The sequence below is a fragment of the Myotis davidii genome, unplaced genomic scaffold, assembly GCF_000327345.1.
Source record: "Myotis davidii unplaced genomic scaffold, ASM32734v1 scaffold197, whole genome shotgun sequence".
NCBI classification, from domain to species: domain Eukaryota; kingdom Metazoa; phylum Chordata; class Mammalia; order Chiroptera; family Vespertilionidae; genus Myotis; species Myotis davidii.
The window spans coordinates 2,663,337-2,686,751 of NW_006291549.1; the positions used below are offsets into that span (position 1 = coordinate 2,663,337).

General features: G+C 40.6%; 1 protein-coding gene across 1 annotated transcript in view; it reads left to right on the forward strand.

Moving 5' to 3' along the window:
• Positions 1-10,000: 10,000 nt before the first annotated feature.
• ADAMTSL1 (ADAMTS like 1) overlaps positions 10,001-23,415 on the forward strand; it is a 393,380-nt gene continuing 379,965 nt past the window's right edge. Inside the window, 1 exon segment of the mRNA XM_006764922.2 lies at positions 10,001-10,315. Coding sequence (XP_006764985.1) covers positions 10,253-10,315 — 63 coding nt within the window. The 5' untranslated portion in view covers positions 10,001-10,252.

The following is a 23,415-nucleotide window of genomic DNA, read 5'->3' on the forward strand; positions in this document are numbered from 1 at the left end:
TTAACTCCTAAGATGAGGCATGAGGAACTGTCAGAGCATAATCAGTAGAAGCATGAGAGGAAGAGCATGCCAGCCAGCAGGAAGAGTGAGCACAAAGGCTCAGGGAGCACAGTCCCATTTACATTTATGTTGAAAGAAGGACATCCAATCTACATATGTGAAAACTTAATCCAAGAAATAATTCTCTAACATTTGTTCTCCTTTTGAGTGAGGGTGGCATTGTTGACATAACATGGTAAAACTTGTGCTCACTTTATTTATTTTTAACTTGTAAGAAATGTAGTAATCAAACATGGCAGCACATCCATTATTATACTGAGTTCCACACTTATTTGGCACAGGATTAGGAGCTCACATCAGGGGATTTCACTGGGACTGCTTTTACACAGGTAACTTATTTTTTTATTTTATAATCTTTTTTCCCTTCCTTAAAATTTTATACTGTGTAAATATGTAGCACATAAAATTTTACCATGTTAACTATTTTAAGTGTACAGTGCTGGCATTAAGTACATTCAAATTATTGTGTAACTATCACCACCATCCATCTCCAGAATTTTAAAAAATTCACCAGCTGAAACTCTGTACACATTAAACATTCATTCTTCATTCCTCCTCCTTCCCCAGCTTCTGGCAACCACCATTCTAGTTTGTCTCTATGAATTTGACTGCTCTAGATACCTTATGTAAGTGGATTCATACATGTCCTCAAGTTTCATGCATGGCGTAGCATGTGTCAGAATTTCCCTCCTCTTTAAGGCTGAATAATATTACATTGTCTGTAAATACCACATTTCATTTATCCATTCATCTGTCAACAGAATCTTGGGTTGCTTCTACCTTTCGGTTATTGTGAATAATGCTGCTGTGGACAGGGGTATCCAAATATCTGTTTGAGTTTGTTTTCATTTCTTTTGGTATATATCCAGAAGTGGAAGTACAGAATCATAGGGTAATTCTATGTTTAATTTTTTTAAGAAACCAAGCTTATGGTTTTTAATTCATACTTGCAACAAACGTTGCATGCCAGGCGGCCATGCCAAAGGCTGGGAAGGAATAGACAAGACACAGACACTACCTTCAAGGCTTCCAGGCTAATGTTTCAGTAGTTTGTTGTTGTTCTTATTGTTGATGGTAGTAATGATTTAGAACTGATTGATTAACTCCTTTTCTCAGTCTTCTTGAGATAGTAATATATTTGTACAGTATATGATTAGAGTGCCCTCATGACCCTAAGCTTCAGTAACTTGAGGCTTTGAGTAACTGAGTCAACTAGAATCAGATGGGAACAGTACATGTACATTGTCCTATAAATCAGATGACTCAGGACATCCCCAACCCTTCCCCCATGTACACCATCTATACTAATAATCTATACTAATAAAAGGGTAATATGCTAATTAGACCAGGTCAACCGGATATCTTCTGGTTGTCCGGTGTTCCTTCTGGACGAAGCCACGGTGGCAGGGGCTGAGGCAGAGGCAGTTAGGGGCGATCAGGCCAGCAGGCAGAGGTGGTTAGGGGCAATTAGGCAGGCAGACAGAGGTTGTTAGGGGCGATCAGGCTGGCAGGCAGAGGGGTTAGGGATGATCAGGCAGGCAAGCAGGCAAGCGGTTAGGAGCCAGCATTCCCGGATTGTGAGAGGGATGTCAGACTGCCCGTTTAGGCCCGATCCCTGCAGTTTTGGCAGTCTAACATCCCCTGAGGGGTCCCGGATTGAAGAGGGTGCAGTCCAGGCAGAGGGAACCTCCCTCTCTCCCCCGTGCATGAATTTCATGCACTAGGCCTCTAGTCTGCAATAGTAGCTTGAAGAGAAAATCATTTCAGCTAAATTAGAAACTTGATTAATAGAACCAATACAAACAAAATTCTAGTATTATTATGTGTTATCATTCTGGTCACAATAAGGAGGAAAGAGAATATATCCTCTTTTTTTTAAGGACATTATTTGGAATGGCACCTATACCTTCATTTAAATCTCCTTAAGAAGAACTTCGTCACATGGTCATCATACATAGCTGCAAGAGAGGCTAGAAAATGTCTCTTTTCTGGATAGCCATCTATGTTTGTTACCCAAGCAAAAAAAAAGAATGATAGATATTGGGAGACACTTAATATTTCTGCCACGGGTATGTTGTTTTAATTTTATTGTCCTTAAAATGCAGGCATGGGTTTAAAAACCAAGCTATTAAGTACAAAAGTGAATGTATATGAGTAAACATTCTATGTACAAGGCCATGCTGAGGCTGACAAGACCATTTCTATCTTGGTCTTAGAAAAGTGAGCAGCACAGAGGGAGAGATGGGGAGGTGCAAAGGGAAGATATGTAACCAAACATTGAAACCAAATGTGAGGCCTGTGTGACCATCTGGACAAAGGTATACTTCTCTAAAGATCATGAGAAAACCATCATAGTCACGTGCCTTGGACCTTACTGCCTATTTATTTTGCGCACTGCAGACATGCCTCCACTGGTATTCATCCTAGAAGTTTGCTCAGGTGACACATCGAACTTAGCTTGCTGAACTTAAATGCAAGAAACCTCCAGGCTAGGACTGTATCCCATTCAGCTGTTCCCAAAGGCTTTTGTGATTGGCTCTGACCCTATAACCAGATCTAAGGACCAAAGGTTCTTCCCTTCATCTTTGGGACTCTCTGCTTTCAATAACTACTAGTTTCTGTGCTATGAAACCAACATTATATTTTAACTTCTAGGAAATACACATGTTAAAAAAGAAATCTCTGGATTCTTTTACCTATTTTTACCAATTGTACTCCATATTTCACTGTCAAAACACTTGCATATTGGTAATGTTCTTGTTATTGGCTTGTATTTAATTCTTTATGTTTTTATTCTGTATAATTTTTCCCTTTTGCCATACTTACCAATTTCAAAGTTTCTTCATGAAAATTTTTTCAAAAGAAAGGCCCACCACGTTTTCAAGTAGGAAAGATAAAATATCCAGTTTTACCTACCAGCTCCATGTCCTTTTATGAAACCTAAAAAACAAACAAACAAAAACCCACTATATTGTAAGTAATTTTTAGTTATAGATTTATAACTTATAGTCTTGTTTTTCAAGATTTCATTATATGACAATATTTTTGACCATATTTATAATTGTGATCCTAGATAAACTTTCTAACTTAATAGGGAAACCATTCATCCACTTGGTGTTAGCAAATACAACCAACATATAACAGGAATAAAAGTACAGGCTCACAATGATCTATTTTATTTTAGAGAAAGAGAACTCTGGTTTTCTGTGGTTTAATTGCTATTTTGAAATTCAAATCTTATTCATTTTTTATTTAGATTTGCCTCAGTTTTCAGAGACCATGTTTTCTTTTGTAACTCTTCTGCTTGCTTTGTTTTTTTTTTGCTTCTGCTTTTCTCTCTCTCTCTCTCTCTTTTTTTCTGCTACCATATTAGTAGACATAGCATATGTTCATTAACTCATATGTTATTTTGACAAGTATTTATCTAATGTCAGTTATGTACTAGACCTTGTGGAGAAACTGACATTAGGGCTACACTTTTGAGGCAGAGATAAGAGTAAGGGCCTTCTAGGCAGAAGGGACAGAATGGACAAATATATGGAAATGGGAGAGCTTGGAGTACTGGGGCAATATCAGGAATTTCAATTGGGCCGGAGCATGACTTTCTATTATCCTGGGACTGGAAGCAGATCAGGACGTCCTTGAATGCCAAGCTGAGGAATTTGGCTTTTGCACTTTAATCCCACTCTCTCTGTATTGTCTATAAATCTGTTAACACCCCTTCACCTTATTGTCTGGCTCTGGTATAATTATTTTATCTGTAGTGGATGATGTCATGGAAATAGTACTGAACTAAGAATCAAGGGTCTTGGATTTATATATTACATTTGGGTTTAATATATGAATATTGCAACCATAATTCAAATGTCAGCCATTAACGTGGTGTCTCTCTTTGTCAAAAAGGCTACAAAAGTCAGTGTATTTGTTGCCATATTCTCTGTTTATCATGCCTGGCACATAGTAGGTGCTCTGTAAGTGTTTGTTCAATATAATTCAACTAGAGGCCCGGTGCACAAAAATTCGTGCACTGGGGGGGGGGGGGGGGGCAGGGGCGGGCTCTCAGCCTGGCCTGCGCCCTCTCGCAGTCCAGAAGCCCACCACCTACCATGGTAATTATTTATTGAGCTCTTATTTTGTATCAGGCTCTGAGCTAGACTGCAAATCCCTCACCCAACTGCCCACAACAGCCCTACAGTGCTGAGTGTTACTCTCATCATTTAACAGCTTAAAACAAAACAAAACAAACAAAAACAAACACAACTGGGCTCAGACACTTTAGGTAGTTTATTTCCTTAATGTGTTTTTGGTAATCAGTAGGGCAGCTAGGATTGAACAGATTGGCTCCAAAATCTGGGTTCTTTGTACTACACCAAGCAGTCTTCAGAATTCCTCTCTGTTACTGGCTGGGGTCACAGATTCAAACCAAGTACCTACTGTGTGAGAAGCCCTGAACTAAGCATTGCAGACAATAGGAAAAAATGTAAGCTGAGACTCTTAGTGTTTTGGGCAGCTAGAAATGAATCAAACCAAATTTTAAAATGTGTTATGTTCCTTCCATATGGAACATGCAGTGCTAGACACTTTGTAGGGAATGGGAGACTGTGCGATAAAGAATTTAAAAACATGTTTTTCCCCTTTAAACAGTCTAAAATAGTGTGGGTCAGGGTCAGTAAAAGCCTACGTCTCACATGTTCCTATCTTCTCTCTGCTTACTCTTTTCTCACCCACAAAGCCCTTTTCTTTTCATCTCGTAAAGGACTCTGTATCTTAAGGTCTTTTTCAATTTCTATTTCTTATACTTGGGTACTCCTCACTGAGTTCTCAACTGGCAATGACCTCTCTCTTCTCTAAATTCCTATGGCCCTTTAATCTACAAAGGGGCAGTGTTGCTTAATGGTTAGGAACACTGATGGCCTGGGTTCAGATCTTGGCCTTTCCCCTCTCTGGGTATGTGATCTTAGGCAAGTTATTTAATTCTATGGGCCCCAATTTTCTCCTTTGTTAAAGGGGGTATATCAGTCAAGTATTCTGTTCCAGAGAACAGAATATATCCTTGCTAATACTATATAATAAAAGGGTAATATGCAAACTGTACCCTCAACCTGGAGTTTGACTGGAGTTTGACCAGGAGGCAGGGCTGGCCTGCCAACCTACTGAGTCCCCTTACCCCCCCAGGGATGGGGTCAGTTGGCCAACTGCCCTCGTCGGCAGGTGGTCTGGCCAGACCCCACCCGTGCAAGAAATGGTGAGCCAGGCCTCTAGTATATGGGGTGTTAATCAACTAATAGAAAACTGGAAAAAGTCTCTGGTTTGAACTTTTTGAAGACTCCCATGCTACTCTACAGCAACAGATCACCATAGGAGCAGCTGCCTCTTGCATAACCAGGAAGTCCCCTGCTGAATGGAAATGCAAGGGCTTTAAGAACCTTGCCCACATTCTTTGATCCATCTAGAACTGCCTCTTGCCACCTACAAATGTAGTGAATGGCTAGCATGACTGCAGACAAAGCACATTACTCTGTAGTCATTTTTATAAGCAAAAGAGCAAAGTGTGGTCTCTTTCTCACTTTCACCTTCCAAATATTATGGAAGTGTTTCTGAGTGGCCAAATCTAAGTTACATCCAATGCCTTAGCTGCAAGGGAGTCTGGGAAATGTAGCTTCTTGGTTTCTGGCCTCTGTTTCAGGAGGGCACTGGTTGGGGTGAATGTGGATGCTGATCTGCCATAAATAACATCCATATGGGGATAATAAGTATACAGATATTGTAGAGTTGTTGTGATAATTAAAAGAAATAATAGCTATAAAGTTAGAACAATGCCTGGCATGTGAAAGACTCAATAAATGTAACGATTCTCATCAACTTTTCAGAGAGTTGTCCAGGTCAAAGTCAAACCACTTAGATACAGTCCAATTTTTCACCTGCTAATAAGTAACTTTGATGAGCCTACTTATTATAAAAGCACTATTTTCCTCATCAATAATTGAGGGTAATAATTACTCTCTACCTTATAGAGTTTCTGCTTATATTACACTAGGTTATGTGTGAAAGATGATTTGAAAATTTTAGCAAACACTCCAATCGCTTGTGTGCTAACTGGGTATTAGGTGAATTGGAGAGCTACAGTCACCTGCTCAAATTCCAGCTCTGTCCCTGAGACCAGCAGTCAGCTTCCTGTAGTTTTATCTTATTCATTCGCACACCATTTTTCCGCCCTTTAATTTTCAGAATTAGCTAGGGAAATCGGACAACTTCCATGCATGCCCGTGAGGACAGTAAGGCGCAGGTGCCACCATAACCACCTCTTTCAAGAGGGGAGATGAGGCCTTACCCGGCTCGTCATGCTCCCCACCCCTGAGTTCTTTCCAGAAGACCCTCTGCCCTCTTTACCCCAGTTACTCAACTGGCGGGCCATGTGAGAAGGCCCAACCTCAGGAAGAGACAGGTGGCTCCAGCGTGAACACTGTAATGTACTCTCCCCAGGGAGAGAAATTCCGAGAGTTTAGCTCCCTCTTTCCTGCCATAAAGCACACTGAATGTTAACAGCTTGCTCCTGTCCAAGCTGGTGTTTTTTAAATTAAGGATTGTTAAATCCATACCATTTGGAATGATGCTTCAGACAGCCCTGACACTCTTGCTTCTGCTTTCATTTCACCTAATACATTGTGCAGGGAGCCGGTAACCAGTGTTACGGCAGCCGGGGTTGCTGCTGCCGCTGCTGCTGCTGCTCAGACACTGGCAGACGGCTTTAATTTAGATACCTGAAGAGGAAAAAAGGAACTCGGCCAACGCCCTGCTCACATGCCATAAGAGGCCTTTCCCAGGCTGCCGTTAGCATGGAGCTAGATTACCTAGGGTTTGATGTTATTTTTCCTCGGTTCTGATAAAGGTTTTAGAAATGACAAAGAGAGGAGACAGAGAAGTTATACCCTAATATGAGATACTTTCTATTCTCAGGTAGTGTGGGCCTATGGTAAACCTGGGTAGCCTGCCTCCTGCCCCCTTGCCTTCACTATAAACGATCCCCTCCAACCACTATGACACCACTACCAACACACGCACACACACACACACACACACACGCGCGCGCGCATGGATGAGTACATATAAATGATGAGAGAGTACAAGTCAGAAGGCCTCTTTCAAAGGCCAGTTCCAGCCAGTGGAGCCTGAGGCGAGTCACTTCACCTCTTAGAGCCTCAGTTTTCACATAAAATGGGGTGAGTTACTTAACTAACTTCACAGAGTAGTCATAAAGGTCGAATGAGATTGCGGGTGTAAAATCATTTTGTAAACTTTAAAGATACCACATAAACTTCGCTAGTTATCAAAATTCACCATACCAGAAATTCACCTCCATCACCCTAACACACGTTGGTTTTGTTCTCCTATTTCTGAAGTAACAGTAAGCTTGTTTGCCCTAGAATGCTTAATGCTTGACTGTGCAACTGCTTTCCCTCATTTCTAGGGGCATCCCCCACCCAGAAAGGAAATGCTACAAGCATAGGGACCAGGAGCATGAGACACTGTGGTGGGCATCCTCCTGACAGTCAGAAATGATTTAGAGCTTGACTTAAAAAATATTCTACTATAAAGTGGAGGTGGTGGTGACCGTCTTGCTGTACATTGACATGTCCATCAAAGCCTAAGGAAATCTCTGACTCGACCATCTAGACCAGCCGTGGGCAAACTACGGCCCACAGGCAAGATGTGGCCCGTTTGAAATGAATAAAACTAAAAAAAAGAAGACCGTACCCTTTTATGTAATGATGTTTACTTTGAATTTATATTAGTTCACACAAACACTCCATCCATGCTTTTGTTCCGGCCCTCCGGTCCAGTTTAAGAACCCATTGTGGCCCTTGAGTCAAAAAGTTTGCCCACCCCTGATCTAGACAATATTTATTTCCAAAGCAGGAAGGAATCTAGACTAGCATATAAGTGGCTACCAGTTATTCTCTTATCATACCAATTTTTTCTATTCTTCTACAAATGGTATTGTACTATTACCATTCTTGCTATTATTCCTTCTCCACCACCTCTTCTGCCCTATTGACCTGCCTCATGAGTGAAGTTTAGGTGTGAGGAGGGAGATAAAATATTCCTTTTTTTATTTTTTTTATTTTTACATAACTAGTTGGAACTCTACAGCTAGTAACTGATAGAAGAAAAAACCCAGTGGCAGAAAGCTCTAATGTGTAAAAGAGAGAGATGTAACATAGCTTCATAAATGAAAGGTTATTTCAATCAATCCGTTTTTAATATGATAAAGACTTCAGATCACACCATTCAAGTATTTTTACAATTACTCACGAATACTCTTCAGCTTATGAGCCTTCACCAATTTTTGAAAGACTCGCGAAATGAATCTTTGTGAAAGAGAAAATCACACTTTAGGAACAGAGCCTCTGTGGTATGGATTAGTACTATCCATTTTCCTAGGTGAAGAGAAGGGGAATCCTTGTATGCCCTTGACTTTCCTCACAGGTTAAAAATGGGAATTTTAAAGCTCTGCTGTCTTTAATTGATATGTCATAGGAAAACCCAGTAGCCTGAAGTTGAACAACCTGCTTTTCCTCACCTTTCTGCAAAGCAGCACTGCAGATCTGTATATAGGCAGACCTGCCTGTATTCACATGCCTACTATGGCTTCATCAGGTTTTCCGTATTTGTGTGTTTCATGCCTCTTGTCGGTATTTTTTTTTTTATTAACGAAAGGAAAGAACATTAGTCCTAAGTGTCTTCTACCCTATATATATAGCCTATCAAGAGATCTACAAAGGAAAAACTTCCTGGCGACCCACCTATGGAAATGTAAGGCCAAGTTTGCTATTTCATTCTTTCAAAAACCCAGTGATTTCCTTAGCAGATAAGGAGAAAGACGTCCTTGTTGGACACTTGACATTTTCCTAAAACTGTAATAAAATCCCCTCTGGTAGAGTGAAATCTTGCTCGCTGGTGGATTAACAGGACTCAGAAGCTTCCTGCCCTTCCCTTGGCCTTGTCATCATTTCACTGCTTGTTAGCACTTCCTCCAGGCTGGGCTGGACCTGGAGGGTCATCTCTCCATCCACTGCAGGAGGGAGAGGAAAAGGAGGCAAAACTCACTTCAGCCTTTTCTGCTGCATTACAGCAGCTCTGATGAAGGACACGAAGGAGGAGGCTGAAACTGTCGGTTAAAAGGTTTGGGGATTAACTGAGGATTTAATTCATCCTTTTTTTTCTCTCCCCTCCTAACGCAGACAGTTGAGAGTTGGCCATGTGTCAAAAGCAGACTGTTCTTCAACCTCAAATTTCAGTGCCAGTCATCCCTGCCTTTGTTAAGGTCTTCTTTTTAAACGAGTGGATCTAAATTTCTAATTGTGCCTTTAGCCTTAGTAAATCTTGGGTGTTTAAAATTGTCACTTTGCAAAGAATCAGCTTCCATTTTTTTTTTTTTTTAGATCAAGTCAATACACTAAGTAACTTATGCCACTATTTAGGTTTAGGGAGTAACTTTCAAAAATTTATATAGTCTCCCTTCTCCAAGTCAAGGGGGAAAATAAAGAGCAACTTTATGGAAGAGGAATAAAGCCGTTGTACAGCACACATTTAAAGGGCACATTAAGTCAGGTTTTGTCTATGATTCTCTCCCTTTATGGCATATGTTATATATTGACAGGGATTAAGTTTCTCTCCTGAATGGAACAATACAGAGTCACAGGGAGCTACTGTACTTTACAAAGCCACAGGCATCAGCACAAGCAAATGGCAAAACAGAAATGTATCTCACAAAGAACTAACCAGGTTAGTTCATAGCACAGGGCTTGGCTTCATCGTCTGCAGTTCTGCATCTTTTGCATTTCTCTCCTGGCTCTGCTGCGTGCTCTGCTCTCCTTTCTTTTTCGTCCTTTTCCCCTTCTCTTTTTTGCTCGCACTGTTACACTTTCTCTGTCCCCCTGGCTTTGTTATTCAGCATGTCTGATTAGCAGGAGCCTGATTGGCTGGCTGCCTGCTCCGAGAGAGATTCCATTCAGCTTACCCCCCACCCATCCACCTACCCACCCACCCCTAGTCAGGAAATGTGAGCGGGGCTGATGGAAGCTGATAGGCAGGGCTGGAGTGTTAGCACCAGGACTGGATGTGACAGCAGGCAGAGGAGCACTTAGCAGCTTATTCAGTGTCCGATCCGGATTCCGGCAAGGATCCAAGCATGGAATGCTGCCGTCGGGCAACTCCTGGCACACCGCTCCTCTTTCTGGCTTTCCTGCTCCTGGTAAATGCCTTTTCCTTTTTATACATTGCTATTGCCATTTAGTCTGGGTGCTGTTGGGGTGCCGTGTATGTGTGTGTGTGTCGGGGGTGGGGGGGAGTATATCTTGATCTTCAAACGCCAGGTAAAATAATTTACATGCTTAAAAAAAAAATTCTTTCAGAACTTTAACCCCAACTTCTCAAGCAAAATAAAGTCTGCCAGACGTTGTGGGATCAGTGAGAGGTCTATAATAATATCGAGACACGAACTTTGGGATAGACTGCACAGAGTTTGCGAGCTGGGGACTGTACAAATGATGGTGTGTATGCTTGGAATTTGGATGACAGGCGTCCTCAGATCACTCACTCACTGCTGTGTTCCCGGAATTTTTTGAAGGATGGGCTATGAGGGGCTTTCCCCCACTGCCGTTAGGAACTCTTTTCCCTCTGTGAGCATGTGCGGCGGAACCAGGTAAAAGAGGGAACGAGCGCCTCTTTGCAGCCAACCCAGATTATAGCTCATAATTACTCCAAGTCATGTATGGATACAAGTTAATGCTGCTATTTATGAATTGAGGATTATGGTCTTTGATCTCAGATCTGCTTTTGAAGAAGAAGAAAATGCTGACTTTCTGTACGGCTGCTCTCCATAGTCGCAGTGATAAGATGCTCTGCTCTGGAACATCAGCACACTCTGCATTTTTGACTCAAAGTAAATGTTCCATTGTGACTCATACTTGGTTTTATGGGCAGAAAATGAACATTTACTGTCCAAAAAAAATCTACACTCAAAATATTAATAGCAATGCACATTTTTTAAACCAGAGTGTTCTGGGCAGGCAGCTTAGTAAACCTCATCTGAAGGTTTGATTCCAAAATTTGCACACACTGATTCCAAACAAACGTGATTGTAGCTCTCCCTGTGACATTTATGGATGCCCACACTTCCTCAGGAGGCAACAAGGCCAGGGGGGGACAAGGTAAACAGGCAGCGAATTATGTAGGTTGCATTGATTCGTCAATGATGAAGGAATGTTTTGTTCTGATTACACTCTGACAAATTTGATCTGCACTATAATTATGAAGAAGGGAAGTAAGCCATTTGGTACAAATTGAAGATTCATCAGATAGAGTAATCAGACAGTGATTAACAATTTTATACATTTCCACTTATTTGCATCATTGTCGCCAAGAAATCATAATGCTACATTGCAAAGGCTATAAATATAGAAATGTATTTTTAAGATTTCTTGAAAAGTTAAAGGAGAACTGAATTTTAGGCATGAATGGACTGAAGTTTTAGCTGTTTGGAGGAATATAAAAAGCAGAATGCCTAGGTGTGCTTTATGACTACTGAAGCAAGCAATTTATGAAAGGTGTCTCATTTTTTCCATATGGGACGTGTTACTTACATACACACCATTAGGTTGCCTCGTCTTTTTTTTTCTTTGTGATTTTTTAAAAGCATGTGTTATGTTCCCTTCTAATTATATCATGAAGCAAATTACCAGTACACATTACTTTTTTGGTATCTTCCATATGAAGTATGATCTCATTTTACATTGGAAAAAAACTTTCCCATTCAGAAATAGATTGTTTTGCTACTACCCATTTGGTAAATGCATTATATTCCCTCTTTGATATCTTGACTATTCATATTTGTATTTGAGCACATAATGAGACTTATTTCAGGTTTAAAACATAAAACATATTTTGTTTCAATTACAATGATTGTATTGAGGATAAAATGAAATCAAATCCAGGTTTGTTTCATACCTGTATTTAAATGCACAGGGGTCCTGAGAGTTATGGTAGAAAAAAAAGAGAACTGGCAAGTGCCAACATACGCCCCTGTGCCGGGTCCTGTGTGTCTGAAAGGGCCAAACACTAGGCCGGTGGTTTGAAAAGCATTACAAAGCATCCACACAATAAACTTGCAAATAAGACATTTTAAAACCCATTTTAGAGATAAGGGAATACGCTTATATTTGAGTCCCCAAATCAACACATAACGGAGAGAACATAACTTGTTTGCTTTTTACTGTCGTTATAAATTATGTAGCAATGATGGAATCAATGGCATATGCTGATCTTTGGACTTTGAGATACGTAGGCTTTTTGCATCATCTTGGCCATTAAAGATGTGTACAATATTATGCACAGTTGTTACATTTGCTCATTAACTGCCTCCTTTAGCTTTGTAGCTAAAATTAAATTACTGGCCTAAGTGAAGGTAACCTTTAGACTGATCTTTAGTTGACTTAGAACTAGAAGTGTGACATTGTCAACTCAACCCTCAGTCTAGATAGAAAAATTGAACTGGTTGCCTTGTATTTTTTTTTTCTGTAGTTCTTTTATACAAGAGTCTGTCTACTCTTAGAATTAATTTAAGCAATTTTGAAAGATCCCTTTAACTTAGTTGCAAAACACTCTGTTTTAGCGGCAAGCCAGTTTCTACTTCAAAACAGCCTTCTATCACTGGCAGTTGAATCATCGTATCATGCCTTGCTTCGTGTGTACAAACCTCGAATGTGGTTCACCAAAGCCCTTTTTATCTGGAGCATTGTTCCTGAGAGAATGCAGTCCCTGTGTCTATTGTATCTAGTTTAGGTTACCACCCATACTTTCATGCAAAGCTCATACACCATGGACTTAATTTTTATTCTGGACACAGTAGGACAGTAGTACTGACCAAAAGGTTTTCATCCTGATATTCAGGTCAAATGAAGCCACATAACCCAACTTTCCACATCTTCCCACCCTGCTTTCCTTTTTCATTCTCCTTTTCTTTTTTGTCCCAATTGTGTAGCTCAAAAGGAATGTGCCAGAAACCATGACCAGCCATTGACATATGTGTCCATCTAAACTTGAAGTCAAATCACTTCTTGTCAGAAAGGCATTTAACCAAATTTGCATTTGCTTTTTGTTTCTTTTAAGTGGTTTTAAGCTCTTTCGCCTGCTATTGTGGGAGTTGCAAGAGTAACACTCAGAATTATAATAAAGTACATGTGTTTTCCTGTTGAATTTCTTTTTCTTCTCTGCACTAATTTATACATGGAAACTAGTCAAACACAATAGCCCATTCCCTTCAGTCACTCTGGCACTCTCCTCCACTATTATCTAAGTGGATCAATCTTGGATGGCTAGAAGCACCATTAGCTTGTGGAATGAATGTTAAATCCCTTATTTACAGCACACTGTGGTCTGCTCCAATAAGAGGTGTGTGTGTGTGTGTGTGTGTGTGTGTGCACAAACACCTTTTTATACCTATTGTTTATTATCATGCCTAGATTGTCTTTAAATCAAACTTAAGGATTTTTTTACATAAATCTGCAAAACAGTGAGGCATTTCTTTTAACATTATTGTCTTCGTGTTTTTGCAAAGTTTCTTGTCTAGACATGGTCAGCTGCATTTTTGTTTTCTCAGGCTTCTGTTTTTAGTGTCTGGTCTGTTCAAGACCACTTTCTGGTCTCCGTTATTCTTTTCATGTGAACCAGTTCTATTGCTTTATATAAGTTGAGGCAAGTATGTCCAATAGTGGTCACTAGTGAACTACAAAAGAATCCTATTACACCAGGAATTTTCTTCCTTGAAAAACGACATGGACTTTGAAGACTTGTGAGAGAATGAAAAATTAATGTATCCGTGCATTTCAGTAAGTGTTAATACATATTGATTCCTCTTTATCAATATGCATGACTAAGCTAGAAAACACTTCTCTAGCATGTCATGGGGTAGGCTGTTACTCAAACTTAGGAGCAGCACAAACTTTATCCTTATATCCTTATAACAAAATTGAAGGAGATTTAATTTGTGCAATTTTAATCAGTAAAGTGTGGTTAACCCTTAGACTTGGAACTCATTTTTTTAACCCAGTTTACATTGGTGAATTTGGCACAGGATTTATATTTGGATGAGACGTGATCTGGTGTTTTGATTCTCCCCTTTATAATAGCTTAATGAAAATATAATTTAAAGTAATTTCAGAAAAAGATACAGTGTCCTGTGAATTTCTGTATTTTCTGCAACAACTAGTAGAGTATCTTGTGTATATATAGGCATCATAACTGTTGTTGAACTAAATTAAGAGAAGAAAGAACTTACGGAGATTATCACATAGTTCTCTAATTCTCCACATACATATTTGGTGTTTTCTAACTTGATATGTATAGTTCAGTTTCTTTGGTCCAGTGACAACTCTGCTTTGAATGTGTCTATTTCAGGTTCCAGGTCTGATTATTTAAGTTTCTCCCATCTAATTATTTAAGTTTTATTCTACCCTCCCCTCATTATACATAGTATATGGGTTCTTGTGTTCTCATGAGCAGGGTGACTCAAAAGAGACCTCCTCATAGCATGAAAAGCACTGTCTTTTTTTTTAGTGAGAGCATTCCTTGAATCATCATGAATAACCTACTGGTTAATTGTGATGAGATAATGGCAGGAAAATGTGTCTAAATTAAGTTTTGCAGTCTTGCCATTTTCACTAACTTTTTTCTTCTAGAGAGCTGGCTTCAGACTTTATGTTTTCACCAGAATGAGACAAGTCCATGTCATTTTCTGTCTACATCATAACAACCATACCATGTGGTTGAATTTCGGCTTGATTGGCAGTACTGGCTCATGAGCGGCTTAGGACTGGCATACCAGAGGTGATCTCAGTCCTAAAGGATCGTAATTGAAATAGGCCAGCACAGCTGTGTGGGGAGCCTGCCTGCTAACTGGGGTGAGCTGTCGCTATCAACCCCTTCTTTCCATGAGCTCAAAAATAAATGACTAAACCTCCCCCAATTCCCGAACTTCAAGCCTGAAACCTACATTGAATAAAGCTTGACTGTTCTGGTTTCCCCTCTCCGGGACTTTGCTAACTGGAGTGCCCAGCATGTAAGCCCATGAGATGTTTTCTGGCCATGCCATGAAGATGCCCCGATGGTAGTAGTCTGTAGCCAGCAATGACCTCTGGCTTTTTATTTGTTGTATTTCCAGAAGCTCAGTATTTATAAATCAGTTGGGAGATTTTCCTATATTTATTAATAGTCTCTATTTCAGTCATAGAAATAGATCTTATCTCATTTAACCTTCATTAGAAGAAGTACTGTCATTTCTCTATTTGATTACCCCCACCCCAAATTCCACCAATATTTAGCTACATGTATAGGCAGCATTTAATAATTGTTTTTTCAGAGGCATAAATACTTCATTGTATTCTCCATAATATTTTAATTGTAACTTCTCGTTCTTGTGCTTCCTTGCATTTATCGCTGACTCTCTGAATCTCATATTGTGCTTACATGGCTGTCTACTCCACAAAGATGTGGGGGACAACAGAAGGAATGACTGGTTCCTCCCACTCCTCTCAGGATGTCTGGTCATTAGATCCCAATAAATGTTTTTTAATGAATGAATGGGTGGATGAGTAAGAATGACTTGGCAAAAGGAGGTGACAAGAAAAGAAAATACTTGTAAAAAGGGAAAATGTGAACATCCATCTCACAATATGAAGCATTTCACTAATTCTGATGTTGGTAGGACCAAGTCAACAATCCTAATAAATTTCAAGGTGAAGACATCTATTTTGTCTTTCTCTCTCTCTTAAACACATATATCCACACAATGAATAGCAATTGATCAAGAATCTCTCCTGCTGTTGTTAATTAGGATTAATTTTGCATGTTTCATACATTTTATAATTCATTTAGTTTTCAAGTTTTTTTTTTAATGAAATTGATCCTCAGGAAGAAAATGACATTTACATTAGCCACAGTTTTATAAAATTGGAAGGTAGTTATAAACTCTAATTTTAGCAGAGATAATGCTATGGAGTTACAAAAACTCATTTCTTTTTACTGCTTGGCACAGGATAAACTATTTTCTAGCCTTCCCTGTGAGTGGATAGAGCAATATGATTGAGTTCTGGCCTACGGATTATAGTTAGACATGAAATATGGCACTTCTAGGCCTGGCATCTCTCATGTAACCCTCTAAGCACCAAATACTCTCTCTTTTCCTGCCTGCTGGATGCAGAGAATTCAGTAAAGAACTTCAAGAGAGTAGGGAATGGCAAAGCCACCAAATCGAAAGCCTCAGTCCCTGAATGACTACATGGAGCAGAACCCCAATCCGCCACCCTCATAGAGGCACACCTATAAACGTTCATTTAACCATGAGCAAGAAATAGACCTTTGTTGTGTTAAAACACTGAGAATTACGGGTAGGTGTTATTTATTAAACTAAAAACCTTTTCAATTAACATATGCTTCTAATTTAGATGATAAGCAGGCTAGTACTCATTGATATATAAGTACTGATACTACTTTCGATATATTAGGCAGGAAAATTGAAATAGGATGCCAAGTCATCCTAATGGCGATTCAATCTGTGTAGCTGGCACCTTATCACAGACCCAGAATGTGCTGAGTACTGGGGGCGGGGGGGGGGGGGGGGGGGGCGGTGTATATATGCCAGTACTGCAGGAAAAACAGGAAAAATAGGTTCACATCCAGTTTTTAAACATAGGGTCCAGGAGTAAGTGGGGCAGTAATAAATGAGAAGAACCAAGAGAGCAGGACTGTGGTAAACAGTTGCAGTCTGGACTCCTGGCATCTCTCATGTAATCAGCAGAGCAGGACCAACCAACCTGGTCAAGGACACAGAACCACACAGACCCAGGGGGCAGTCAAAGGAAACAAGAAAAGATACCAAGAGGCAAACACAGGCCCAACACCAAAGCAGTTCCAGTGGCAGATGTCAGAAACTCAAGGAGTGAACAGGGACAGAGAGGAAAACAGACTCACACCCCAAAAAATAGCAAATGTTTCACATAGCAGTGTGTGAAGTAAAATGTACTTTTGAAGTATACTTAGTCTCAAACTATCTTTGGTACATTTTTCTAGAGGTCACACTAGTTTTGATGGGTAACCATCTGGGCTGTAGCACTGATGCCATCTCTGTGATGCAGTCACATAACTCACTCCAACTGCTGTCCACTCATCACGCACTGTTGCCCATCCCACCGAACTCTCCAGGGTGCCGTGAGAGGCAAATCAGCATTAGATGTTGAAGTTTTTGTAAACTTCAAAGTACTGTAAAACTTAACGTGATTACTTTAATTCATGTAAAAATCATTTCTCTGTCACCAGCTGCATACCCAACACAAAGTCAAGCTCCATGGAAGATAGATGAAGACACAGTCCTTGTAATTGGGCATTGAGTTGTCAGAGTTATTTTTTAAATATTTCAAAAAACTCTTCCATAGGCAGTGGTCCTATGATGAATATTATTATTTTCAGTTGTCCCTCAAAAAGTCTCATCTAGTAACTTGTCTGTTCCTGCATAGACTCTGTCTTTTTAAAATTCTCTCATTCATGTGTAAATGTAAATTATGGCTTCCTACAGATTACTAATGTGTTATTTTTATGGATATTATCAGTCGCTATTTGACTTCAAACATTATTTTCCCCAACTTCCATAGTTCAGAATATCAATGTGTGCAACAGAACACATTAGAACAGTTTATTTTATTATTTTTATTTTTGTGAGCTTATTTGAGCTAAACTTTTAGTCAACAGTTTCTGGGAAGCAAAATCTCAACAGATTGAGATAATGCTTCTAGAATAGTTTCTTAGGTAAGATAAACTACTTAGGGAAAAATTATTCTCAAAGCAAATTTTTATCATTGTGAGAATTACCATTAATTATGTGTGACCATTATCTAGAGCAGCGGTTCTCAACCTGTGGGTCGTTACCCCTTTGGAGGTCGAACGACCCTTTCACAGGGGTCACCTAAGTACATCCTGCATAGCAGATATTTACATTACGATTCATAACAGTAGCAAAATTACAGTTATGAAGTAGCAACGAAAATAATTTTATGGTTGGGGGTCACCACATGAGGAACTATATTAAAGGGTCGCAGCATTAGGAAGGTTGAGAACCACTCATCTAGAGAGTTTCCATCTGTCCCATTGTCATTGGAGCATCGTGCTGGCCGATTTCAATCTAACATAGTTTTCGCTACGTTGTGTGTACTTTGTAATAACTGAACCATGACAAAAGACCAAGCATATTCCATTTGACATTATATTTCTGTGAGTGAAGTTATTATAGTAGGTTGCATCTCCCTTCCTCAAGTACATTTTTTTCTAAAGTTCTCATTAAAAATAAATTAATTACAATAAAACCCAAAAGGCCTTGTGCATGGAAAGGGGGGATAGTGGAGAGAAAGGAAATAGTAGAAAAATCACACATGTGAGCATACGCCATTTATAATGCAGGAGATTTATTCCACTTCTGAGGCAAGAAATTGCAGGACTCTAATAGTTTCACCACCTGTGAATTATTTGGGTGCACCTCATAAGCGGGTTCTTTCTTCTATTTGTTTAAAGAAATAGGTGGTATGTTCGCCAATTCTACACTACATTAATTTTCACAGAGTTTCCATTTTCATCTTCATTGCTTTTTCAGATTTTTTTCCAAACCTTCTGCCATTCTTCAACTAAAGCTTTGGGTATTTTCCCCTTCAATTTTTGTCCGGGGACTTTGTCTGAGTCAATTCAGTCTGTTGGCACCCATGTTGGGGCAAAGGAGGGAAGGATTGTGATAGCCCTAAGATATCCTGACATAAACTCCAAGAGCCCTAAAGAAATGAGACAGGAAATTATGAGCAACCGATAATCAATTCAAACTGTCCAATAAAATAAATACACCTGACTTTGTTCTCTGAGTAAGGTATGGCAGGGTGTCCGGTTTCTTAGCCTACTTTGCCACCTGTAATCTCAGCCACGATTTGAAGTCTGCCAGAGTATTGTTCAAATATTGTACTTCATCAGTACAACCAGAACTGAAAAAGGGTCATGGAAACTATAAGCACTCCTACTGTTCAGGTGCTGAAGTGAGACTTAGAGGAAAGTTTTTTTTTTTTTTTTTTAGAAATAGTCTGTTTTTTCATTATGTTTGTTATAACCATTGGTCATTCACATCCAATATAATTTCCCTCATGTGCCACACACTTTTACTTTGGGGCTTGTAGCTGGTCTGAGATAACAAACACACATTGAAATTACTGTGACAGAGTTAGTGTAAATGACATTTGGGATCTCGGGACATAGATTCATAGTGTTTTAGAAGTAAATGGCCTATTCGAAGTAGCATAAAATGTGAGTCAGTTGACTGTGATACCTTTGAAGGCAGGAGTTTTGTTTTATTTTTGCTATGGATCTCTTTATATCCCTAGTACCAGGCAAAAAGTTGAATATGAATAATTTAATTGCCTAGTCCAGCCCATTTCGTTTACAGGTAATTGAATTTAAAATATAAAGAAATTTGAGATGTATTTGCCCAGAACACCTACTAGGTAGGATTCCAGATCCTGGAAGCTGTATCTCTTTCCTTGGAGTCTATATTCCTTTGAAAAAAAGAGTTTATTATCTTTCTGTTATACTGTGTGGACTCCATAAGAGCCAGGCGAGCTGGCCTTGGTAGAGCAAGGTTGAAATGTTGAAATGTCACACACAGAAGAAACAACGGAACCAACGAAGCTGATGAAAAAATCATCTTGAGTTAAAACTCAGCGATCATTGTTGGTTTATAAACCTCAGAGCGACCTGGCAAAACAGGGGACTGAAGTATGTAAAGCTTGTCTCTTGCCCTTTTGAGCGAACCTTTTGAGCTGGGCGTGTCAGCATTTTGAAAAACCCTAACTTAACTCTGATGCCGTGTCACATATAGAAATTTTTTGATCTTTGCAACCATAGTAAAACAAAGACTTATATTTTTGATATTTATTTTATATATTTAAAGGCCACTTAACAAAGAAAAATCAACCAAAAAAAAATGAGTTCGCGTGTCCTAGGTTCGCCATCACTGCCCTAGACTGTGCCATGTCAATAGGCTTCATTTCTCTAGCTTTTCATTCAGTGAAAAATCTTGGCGATAGATATGTGAAAATAACTTCATGCTGGATATTGCACATAATAGGTCTCCAAGAAGTATTCACTTCCTTCCAGCTGTGCAAAATAGCATATTTATTGAGAATCTGCTATGTGTGAGGCACTGAGTATACCATGTTGACTTAAAACAGACAGGATTCTAAAGATGAGTCTTTTATTTAAAAATATGTTTTTATTAATTTGAGAGAGAGGAAGGGAGAAGCATGAAGAGACAGAAACATTAATCAGCTGCTCCCCACCCCCAGGGGATCAAGCTCACAACACAGGCATGTGCCCTGACCGGGAATAGATCCAGTGGCCTCTTGGTTCATGGGTCAGTGCTTAACCACTGAGCCACACTGGCCGGGCAAGATGGGTCTTTTCTACATATAATATTTGAAAGCACTTGGGACAGGGGAGGAGAGAAGGGGAGGAATTAATTGGCCAGTACTTTCCATTGGTTTTATGTTGCTGTCATGATATTATTTTCTTTAAACTGTATATTTAAGTATTGCTGATGTAAGGGTTCTCTGCCTAAAGAAATAGACACATTAATTCATTATTTATAGTGATTCAAGAAAGAATGTGTTAGAAAAACTCTAAAACTCTAAAGATTTATATTTAAGGTCACTCCTTCAAGTTATGCCTTTAATTTTTTTCAGGAATCCTCTTTTTCAGTAATACTGAAACCTAAGCTTAATGAATGTACTACGTTGTCTCTGTTTATTTGATACTTAAACACCTGTCTTTTCTGTTGTAGTTTGCTTAAGTAGTGAAACCTTTAAACCAATTCTCTTCAAGAGAATAAAGGGCCTCGGTAGCATACGGAACACTAATGGAAGTAGGGTTTTCCTGAAAAGGTTCAGTTCACTCTGTGGAACCATTAGTATGTAGGACTTTTACAATCTCTGAGCATCATCCTGGTCACCCATCAGCGTGTTCTCAGCTCTCTGCTAGGAGGGACTCTGATTTTCCAACACTTCCGCCAGGTCTCTGTTACTAACCCCAACCTACCTCAATCCAAGGCGGACGTTATTTCCCCGGAACTTCCACTTGGCTAACTTCAGCCCAGCAGTGCTGGGACTCACACCAGTGGGACTGTTATGGCTGTGGACTCAGGATCTTGATTTTGAGAGCCCCATTTATGTTCACTTCAGAGTTCTAGATTATTGAGAGCAGTGACTCCCGGACTTTTGGACTTAACAGGCCATTAAAATTTCAAGAGTAATAAAGTCATGTTTGTAAGTAGGCAGGAAGTATGGAAAATAGATACGAAGCTTCATTTTTTTTTATTTGTTGAGACAGTAAAATAAAGTTCTATTATCATAGTTGTACAAATCTATAGCTATACTAATAAAGGGTAATATGCTAATTAGACCTGACAACCTTTCGGATGTCCTTCCTGACAAAGCCTGGCCCTGGCGAAGCTTCCTGTCCGCGGTCCCGGGCACCTGTGGCAGCGGCCCAGGCAAAGCTGGCCGCCCATAGTCCCCTGAAGCTGCAGCTGGCCCGGGCAAAGCTGGCCCGGATCCTGGGTACCTGCAGCCGACCAGAGAGAGAAGCCCAGGTCCCAGGTGCCTACAGCCAGCCAGAGGAGGAGGGAATCCTGGGTCCCGGGTGCGGGGCTAAGGCAGAGGTGATTAGAGGTGATTAGGCCAGCAGGGGAGCAATTAGGGGTGATCAGGCAGGCAGGCAGAGGTAGATAGGGGCGATCAGGTAGGCAGAGGTGGTTAGGGGTGTGATCAGGCAGGCAGGTAGGCGAGCAGTTAGGAGTTAGTGGTCCCATATTGCGAGAGGCATGTATGCCTGCTGGTTTAGGTTCGATCCCACAGGGGTCAGGCCTAAACCAGCAGTTGGACATCCCCCGAGGGGTCCCAGATTGGAGAAGGTGCAGGCCGGGCTGAGGGACTGCTCCCCCCACCCCACCCCCCCGCCCTGAATTTTGTGTACCAAGCCTAAGTGGCTGAATGACCGATTGCTATGATATGCACTGACCACCAGGGGGCAGACGCTCAATGCAGGAGCTGCCCCCTGGTGGTCAGTGAACTCCCACAGCCAACCTCCCACTGCCAGCCATGGTCCCTCCCCCCAGCCAGCCAACCTTCCGTGGTCCCTCCCCTCGGCTGGCTCCCCGACCCCCACCGATTGGCCCTGATCACAGGCCAGGCCAAGGGACCCCACCTGTACATGAATTTGTGCACTGAGCCTCTAGTATAATTGTAATAGTTAATGCTATAGAGAGTGCTTGCTTCAATGTGAGATGCACTCTACATATATAAATTATCTAATTGTCATAGCAACCCCATGGAGTAGTTACAACTATTCTCCTCATTGTGCAGATGATGAAACTGAGGCACAGAGAGACTACATAACATGCTGCAGGTCGATCAGCTAGTGCAGATTCCAACCCAGGTAGCTAGCATTCATTCTGATCCCAGCTCTGCCTTGTTGTTTCATTGCTGCAAATTAAAGGCTATTTGAATAATCCAGAAGTTTCAAGTATGTTATGTCAGAGGAAAATCTAACTCAACACATCTAGCTTTATGAGAAACTAACCTGTATCCTTATTTTCCTCTTTATTTCTTCTTTGTGTCAGTGAAAACTTCGTCACAGACTGGTATGCCCAATACTTTCCTTGGGACACAAAGAGATATGACACGGTCATAAATAACACCCAGGAAACTCACCGATTCTAAACAAAGTTTTAAAAGATAACACAGAAGATGAGTGGAGGAAATAAGGTGCTGAAGTGGCACAAAGAAGGATACAGAGGAGGGAAGCCGGTATATATTGTCTGCAGTGTCCCAGGCTCTGGACTAGGCACAGAATAACTTGGCCTTGAGGTGGGTCACTGCAGGTAACACGAAAGAAGGGACATGTAAAGGAGCCAGTTCTGATGGAGGTTCACCCTGCAGACAGATAGAGAAAGGGGATCTTCCAGGCAGAGGCATCTGCATGGGCAGAGGCACAGAGGAAGGAAGGAAGGGGATGTAGGAACGCTGAGTAAATCCCAGTGGCTGGGGTGTGCACGCCATGCCCAGGGGCTTTGGGCCAAGCTTGTGTTTAGAAAGACTGCTGTGGTGAACATGGAGGCCCTGAGACCAGAAAGCCGGTTAGAAGATGCTTGCTCCTCTCCTTGCTCCTCTCCTGGCAAGGTGCTATGAAGGCAGCAGCAGTGACAGAGAAGAGAGGACA